The following is an 8,658-nucleotide window of genomic DNA, read 5'->3' as shown; positions in this document are numbered from 1 at the left end:
ACTAGAGGGGTGAAGATGCAAAATATATTATCAGTTAGTTACAAAAAAAATTTTAAAAACACTAATGGAAATTACAAAACCAAATACAACTATAATCATAAAAGCTGGTAAAGAGCAAAATAAATAATAAGAAAATAAAGCAGGGAAATGCTTGTTATTTTTCAGTTTTGAAATTGCTTAGCTCGCACTGTCTATCTAGAAACTAGAAACTATTGAGTAAATTGCATCTAAAATTGAGCTAATAGCATTTTAGCAAATAAAATGGCATTGGAAAGTTGTAGGGCTTAAAAGCAAACAAATTGTATTAAATATGAGAAAATGGTCAGAGGGGATGGGTGCGGTCAATAAAAATTAACACAAATAAGTGGAACTTCTTTTATTTGTGATGTGATTATTATGATGACCAATAATGATTTATTACAAAGTTTTGGTAAGTACTGTCCTGTTGTACCTAACCATCTAAACCAGTGGTTCCCGAAGTGGGTGACGCAAGGATATCCCTCTTTCTCAAAAAATTAATATTAAAATAGAAAATATACAGTGCATTCCAGCATTTACTTAGCACTGTTTTTTCTTTTCCAACATACTCAACTGCTCTAAGGATAATTATGGCAAAATTTGTAAGTTTTTGTAGCTTGACAAGGGTACTCAGAACTTTTCTTATCCCAACAGGAGTGCCGCAAAATTTATTTATCCCAAAAAGGATGTGGCAAAAAAAGTTTGTAAACTGCTAATCTAGACTATACAATTAATAGGCCATTTAAACAACTTAATAAAAAAAGTAGATAAATATAAATAAAAGGCTTAATGAAACCTAGTAGGGCAGAGTGGTTTAAGTATATACTAAGTAAATTAGACATGATTAAGCCTACTGAAAACATACCATGGATAATTGAAACCATCAGAGTAGCCACATTGATGACCTGATTTGCAGCAATAATCCCAATCTCCATTATCAATAGGGCATGTCCAAACCCCGATGTCATGGTTCTGAGTACAAACTGAGCCAGAACGGCAGGGGATCCCATTCACTGTAAACCTGGCCCATGTATCTTCTACTCCTCGATCTCCTGAATCAAAAACATACAAAGAATTACAGTTGGCAGTAGAACAATGGATATGGTATACAACATGGGATTGGTGAAGAAGTGGAATAGGATCTTATAGATGTGAATTGAGTACTGATAGTTTGCTGTGATATCTGAAAGCAAATCGAAGATTGGGGATAATGGAGCATAAAAATTTTCAAATGTTCTCTGAAAGAAAAAGGGATACATGGTAGTGTTCTGTATAAAGGAATCGTGAAGAACTGGCAGAGGAGAGGAGTTGATTAATGTAGCTTTGTATCAATTTGTTAATGATATAGGAGAAGTTATTGGTTGAGAGTATCTGTTATATTCAATGTTAGTAACATGAAAATGGGAATCAGAGAGAGAAAGGCGATGATGAATAAGTTTTTTGGCAATGTTAATTTTTTGATTATAAGGGTGTTGTGAGTGGTTGTTTGAAAGTGTCTGAGGTGGTGTACCAGTCTGTGGATATGGAATTATCTAGGTTTCTTATGATGAGGCCAAGGAAAGGAAGGGAGTTATTGGTTTCAAGTTCAACAGTAGAATTTAGGTGAGGTTGGTAAGAATTAAGGGCAGAAATATCAGGGATTTGATCGGAGTTGAGACCAAGGAGAAGGTCATGTACACATCTTTTAATAAGGATAATGTCGACAAGAAAGAGTGGGATAATGGAATCAAGTAAATTATTACGGACATTTTACTTCATATTCAGATAAAAAAGTGAATATGGGTCCTTCTACAATTTCGATGCTATTTGAGTTATAGCTTTTTAAGAAAGATGAACCGTCTGAATGTGAATGATTTTATTTTCAGTTATTATCCTCCTTAAGACCGATATTTCCTTCTCACTTTAAGTTTCTAATTATTAATTGTTATCTAGTTATAAAATATATAATACTTGTTAAGTCATTCCCCTGCCCTGTCACTAAGATTTTATAAGTCAATCTTACCAGTTTCTTTTATAGTAAATAAAAACAAAAATGGCTGCAATCTTTTCAAGAATTGGTAAAAAACAATTTAAATTTTAGATCGAACACACCAATCACTATAACACTCTTTACCTTTGTCACTCCTTGGCCTGTTTATAAAATACCCTCCAATATACACCTTCACAAAGGAAAATTTCAAGACTATCAGGTGATCAGCACACACTAAAAAAGAAGCAGGAAACAGATGTTCTCTTTCATTCTCTAGACAAATCTTTAAACTAGGTTCCATGATGTAGGAGAGAATTAAAAATATGTGAGTATTTTTCTTGGTGGTCATTCAGTAGAACTCAATAAAATCAATACAGACTTAAATTTAGTAAATTACATAGTTCTGTAGTACTTCAGAACCTATTTGCATACACAATTATTTGTTTTTATTATTATTATTTTTTTGTGAAGCTTCTCTTGAGTATAAAAACAAAAAATGGTTGATTTGTCTCTTTCTAGACAGACACTCTCTAGCCTCAATGGTAATTTTTAACTAGAGATTGACCAGGATGGCAATGGAGAAACAAATATTTCTTTTTCTTTCAATATTCACTATAAGAATGCGTCAACTTCAACAAGGTGTATTCCGAATAGGTAGTTCAGGACACTGATGTTTTTGAAATTAATAAACAAGCCTTTTATCTCCGACCCAAAATGAAGTTAAATAGCAGTTGATGTAACGATTATCAACTTAACAGTTTGGTATTTTCCCTTTTTTTTTTTTTCTTCTTGCAGTCATGAGATCATTTTGTCCAATTAAGTCAGTCCACCAACATAAGAAAACAGTACTAAAAGCTTCTAATAGTTCATTTAGAGCCTGATTAAACAAATGGTATTTGTTTATATAACATATTCAAAATAGTATTTGTATGTGACATTGGATATTTTATTTGGCATTAAATATTTCATTTTATTACTTAAATATTTTCATTTTATTAGTGCTCCATGTTACTCTTTGAATTAGACTTTTTTTAAAAATCAATATCACAAAAACTATAATATTAATGTGTGATATTATCAATTATTAATATCTTCAGGATATTATCAACTATCAATTATTAATATCTTCAGGATTTATCAAGGCGTATTCACCGAAGGAAATAAAAAAAAAAAAATTGAATCGACTTTCATTTTTAAAAAATATTGATAATTAAATAGCACCAAATTTGGATAATGACCCATGTATGATATATATTCTTACAAAATATTTAATTAAAAAGTTGTAGATTTAAATTACCTGGATAGTGTGGCTCAGAAAGAAGTGGTGGTTTTCCAGGAGGGGGTGGCATATAACAGCCAGGTGCTCCAAAATCCCATGTGAACATCCAAAAATCCTCTTTATCATGCAAGTAATCATAGCCAGGTCGAAGGTCTCGTTGTTCAACATCGCTCAGTTCACACTGTCCATCTCTACATTTTTGTTTTACTTTTTAACTACTAGATATAAGTATATATTATTATTTTTTTTCTTTACAAATTGTAGAGCTTTATTAGATTTATAAAATCATAAGAATAAAATAAAGCTAATATGATTGCAAGAAGATTGTTCCTTAAATGAGTTTTAGATTCTACAACTATGTTCCTATAACTTCTAGAAGCTATAACCATACAAGACATTCAATTTAAGACTATAATGTATGCTAACAATTAATTGTATGTTAAACATTTTGAATCATCTAACTTTCCTAACAAAACAACATATAAAAATGATTTACCAAATGAATATTTTAAAAATTTGATAAAAGATGTTTATAAAGGTTTTTATTGCATCAAAACTGTAGTACAAAAAATATATATCCTATAAGACTTAATGATAATAATTAATATGCCATTATTTGTAATTTATCGATGTCAATTGTGATATAAACTAATTAGTGATAAATGGCTAATATATTAAAATTGTTTCATTAATTATAGCCTAAAAAAACATTGTGACTAATAGTGAGGGTATGTTTTTTATAACATAGACAATTTACTGATTTGCAATCTATCTAAATAAAAAATATTTAAAATTAAAATTTGACAAAAAAAGCATAAATAATAAATTTTAAAAATAAAATAATCTTCTTTAAAAACAAATAAATCTTCTGAATAAATGAAAAACATGTTCAACAACTAAATTAACAAGAAAAGTCAAAAATAAAATATATCTTCCTAACTTAATATTTGTGATTAAATAAATTTATTTATGAATTTTTACTTTTGTTAGTTTTAAATGAAACTTGTAAAACACGATTACCCAAAGAAAAACCATTCAATGAACGAACAGCAGTCTCAGCTTCATCTCGATTAGACATTGTTACAAAACCATACCCTTTACACTTGTTTGTTTGCAAATCCACAATAACTTTCACACTTTGAACAGCACCAAAGGGCCCAAACAATTGCCACAAAACATTTTCTTGAGTTTCAGGGGGCAGATTAAATACAAAAATATTCCACCCTAAACCATTTTTTACACTTCCAGGAAAAACTGCATTCACTTGATAATCTACAGACATTGGATTAAATCTAAAATTACCAACAGAAGGGTGCTTAGGCCGCACCAAGAGATGATTAGTTAAATGTGGTGGCATGCTTGAAGGTGGAATCATATTAGATGAAGTCAAACCAAGACGATTTGGAACACCTACAACCATCCGAGGAGGTACTGGAGGAAAGATATTAATACTGTTAGCAGGGTTATGGGCAAACTTAACTGAAATTGGTTCAGTACAACCTTTTGGAACAGTCCCATTAAGTACTTTAATGGCTTTTTCTGCTTCAGTCCTCAAGCTATATCTAATGAATCCTATTCCTCTAGACATACAAAGGACATTATTAGAAGAACCACTTCCAGTTGGTTGAGTCAAGTTTCCTTGAAGAATTTTAGAGGATATTATCTTTCCAATAGGACTGAACAGATCTTCCAGATCCTTCAGTGTGTAAAGCTTTGGTAAACCACAAATATACAGATTTGCACCAACAATAGCTTCACTACTTGGACGGGCAAATGAAACCTTAATAGTTTTGTTTTCTAAAGAGAGTCCATTCAACATGTTAATGGCTTTTATTGCATCAACTGGTCTACGATAGTTAACAAAAGCATAACCCAAACTTTGGCCTGTAACTTTATGTTTCATAAGTTTACAACTTTCTACCTCACCAACAGAGGAAAAACGTGATCTAATTTCATCTTCGGACATGGACTGAGGCAAATAATTTACAATGAGGTTAGTCCTGCTTTCCTCCTTAGCACCACTGAGTTCAGATCCTGACCTCTGATGACATTCATTTTTTGAAGATACCTGAGAATCAATTTGAGAGGAATGCATTCCAACCATAATGACAACCAAACAATACTCAAAATTGAAAATAATTGGTTAAACTAACAAAAAAAGGGGCACAACAATATTTGAATCAAAATTTGGATTACTTATTACATAAATTTAAGAATAGAAAGCATGTTTAAGTCACAGATTTAACAATTTACCTACGTATGATTCCATGTCAGAATGATAATACATGCAAAGGCTATAATTAAAAAAAACAAGAAACATTGTAAACACTTCAGGGATTAGAATAACTCTTCGAGGAATAGTTCAGTTGTACAATCTAAAGTTTTAAAACATTTGTTTCTGTTTTTGTTATTTGAAATTAAAAAAAATTATAGTAGCTAATATACAATTAATAGTATACAAGTTAGTATAGTAAAAAACATTAATATATTTTAGCTATTATTGTTTTTGAATTAATAATTGTTAATAACATAATGAAGGCATAAGTCTGCGTGGGGAATGTGAATCCGCTTATCTATTTATCTAAAAATAATCATTTATAACCGCATAGAAAGGTAGATTGGGCTAGTGACTTCTTCATTGGGCGAATTAAACTTTATTGCAGCAAACACCTTATTTTAAATATTCACGAATTATAGCTAGACAGTAACTTCTCGATACTTCTTTGGGTTCCTCGAAAACCTTAGGACCTAAAAATAAATCATTTCGCGTCAGTAAACATAAAACAGATATCTAAATGGAGGAGTCATTGTACTATATTTAAACATGGAAATACGTGCCATATATCCTAACTTGTGGGGTATGCTGCAACTAGTTGAATAAAACAGCTAACACAACAATTAACGCAACTAAGATAATACATTTCGACTAAATCTACAACAAAACAGGGACTGGAGAGGCCGGTGTTTAGGTGACTGAAGTTGCGCGCGCAGAGCATCTCTTCGCGCCTCAATAAAATATATATGAAGTTGATCCCAAGAATGGTTTTTATTTTTCTTATATTAATTTAAAGCTTCAAATAATTCATATTATTCTTTTTAGTGCCCTTAAAACACAAGAAAAAAAATCTAGAAATAGATGCATCTTCTTTCATGATAAGAACTGCATACAGCACTGGAAAACCTAAGAGAACATCATTTAAAATAAAGTAAATTTGTTAAAACAAGAACCCTAATAGAGCTATTTACTTCCTGAAATATAGTTTTATAAAAAAGCAACATTTCATAAAAAAAATGCATTGAAAAATCAGAAGTTTGTGAATTTATTTTGAGAAATCTATGTCTCAAAAACTATTCGACCTACAGATATCTATTAGCACTCAAATTAAAGCAAGTTTAATGTACTATCAAGTAGTTTATGCCGTTTATCTTCGAAGGAGTTTTTATAATAGTTACACAAATAAATTGATTAATAGTAGTCTGGACAAAATTTCATGAGCAAAAGTTATATTAATATGCGAATATCATAAAAACTACTACCCCTACGAAGATGCGTGACATAAACTACTTTATAGTAAGTTAAATAACCTTTATTTTGAGTACTGTTAGACATATGAGCGTCTTATGGTCCCTGCGATACATTTTTCAAAAATCAAAAAAATTATCCGAACAACTAGAAATTAATAATTAATATTTTGTAAAATATTATACGAGGAGAAGATAGTGGGGGGTGCGGTCAAAATAAACCACAAATAAGTTGAAGTAACTTATTTAATTGTGCCAACGTTTTGGCCAGAATTTCTAGCCTTCTTCAAGGCTAAGAATAGAACAAGATAACAACCAATGAATACAGAAAATAAAATATAAACAGAATGACATGAAGTATATAATTGTACAGAATGGAATTATTTACTTTATGTCATTCTGTTTATATTTTCTGTTATCATTGGTTGTTATCTTGTTCTGCTCTTAACCCTGAGGAAGGCTAGAAATTCTGGCAGAAACGTTGGCACAATTAAACAAGTTATTTCAACTTATTTGTGTTTTATTTTGACCGCACCCCCTACCATATTCTCCTCGTATAAGTCATCCACGGTCAACTATCTCTCATTGTCAAATATAAAAAATACTACACCTACGAGAATAACTACTTTATAGTACATTTAACTAGCTTTAATGTGAGTGCTGGGATACATCTATACGTCTTATGGTTCCTGAGAAATAGGTTTCTCCAAATAAATTCGCAAACTAATGATTTTTAAGCACATTTGTTATAAATGTTGCTTTTTAAGAAGCTATATCTCAGTAACTATTCAAAGTAAACAGCTCTATTAGGGCTCATATTTTATCAAATTTACTTTACTTTAAATGATGTTCTCTTAGGTTTTCTAGTTTTGTTGGCAGTTTTAAAGAAATAGAGCTCCGAATGAAATTTTTTTTTTATGTTTTGAAATAGCCGCCATTTTGCATTTTCCCTACCTATACTTGGCAGACCCATCAGTTTTGACTAGTAATTATACATAGTTTTCATTAAAATAATCAAATATTGGAATGAGATAACTGCCTTTTTTTCTCTGCAAACTCTATACTACATTGTATTGATGACAAAATGGAAATTGATAAAATATGACAAATATGAGGATGAAATAGTACATGAACTATTTTACACGTTGTAAAATAACAAAATAAAGAATAGTTTATATTCTAGTAGGAAGTTTTCTTCACTTCAAAAATTTAAATAAAACTATATATATAAATGATTTACCATATTTTTCAAAATGTGAAGATGTTCAGGGGTGCGATCATAAGGAACAAAAATAATTGGAGAAGTTTGTCGGGGGGTGCGGTCAGCAAAGAACAACATAAATAAACAAAACTATATTTATTTATTTTATGCCGACGTTTCGACCTGAATTTCAGGTCTTCATCAGGGGTTAAGGCGTAGAAGGTAGGCCTGCAACCATAGGAACAAAATAGTTATAATAGTTTTCCTATAAAAAAAAATTTAGGGAGCAATGGTAACAAGAGATGCCAAATTTAAGGAAGGGGACTTGAAGAAGAGATTTCTGGCAAGATACATCAGAAGAAAGTCTTAAGGAGAAGAACTGGAAGACGAGTAAAGAGTTGGAGACTTAAAAGATCGCAAGAATGGAATGCCGAGTATGTGATTTCCCCTTAATTTAATTATTTATTTTTTTTTTTTTAACCTTCCGTCGGGCGCAACTAATCTGTGAGATATGGTGTCACTGTTTTGTTGTGGCAAATCTCTGTGCTTCACAGTAGAGGGCGGACCTGCGCAGTATCTTCCCGCTCCCCTCCCACCACTGTTGGGGTGGCGGCATTTTTTTTTCAGTATGGTCACTGACATCGTTAGAGTGTTTTTAATCTGAGAGAT

The 8,658-nt window shown here is 31.2% G+C and overlaps 1 protein-coding gene and 1 pseudogene across 2 annotated transcripts in view; both read right to left on the bottom strand.

Moving 5' to 3' along the window:
• LOC106677124 (uncharacterized) overlaps positions 1–8,658 on the bottom strand; it is a 112,840-nt gene that overhangs the window by 1,485 nt on the left and 102,697 nt on the right. For both annotated transcript variants that reach the window (XM_067051972.1, XM_014414839.2), the window contains 2 exons: positions 3,285–3,457; positions 884–1,070 (listed from right to left, as the gene is read on the bottom strand). In XM_067051972.1, coding sequence (XP_066908073.1) covers positions 884–1,070; positions 3,285–3,457 — 360 coding nt within the window. The remainder of the gene's footprint in view (positions 1–883; positions 1,071–3,284; positions 3,458–8,658) is intronic.
• LOC106677125 (ELAV-like protein 3 pseudogene) lies at positions 4,106–6,253 on the bottom strand (annotated as a pseudogene).

The sequence above is a fragment of the Halyomorpha halys genome, unplaced genomic scaffold, assembly GCF_000696795.3.
Source record: "Halyomorpha halys isolate HHAL.00 unplaced genomic scaffold, Hhal_1.1 Scaffold88.1, whole genome shotgun sequence".
NCBI classification, from domain to species: domain Eukaryota; kingdom Metazoa; phylum Arthropoda; class Insecta; order Hemiptera; family Pentatomidae; genus Halyomorpha; species Halyomorpha halys.
The sequence above is the reverse complement of the archived record's forward strand: the minus strand, read 5'-3'. Positions and strand labels throughout refer to the sequence as shown.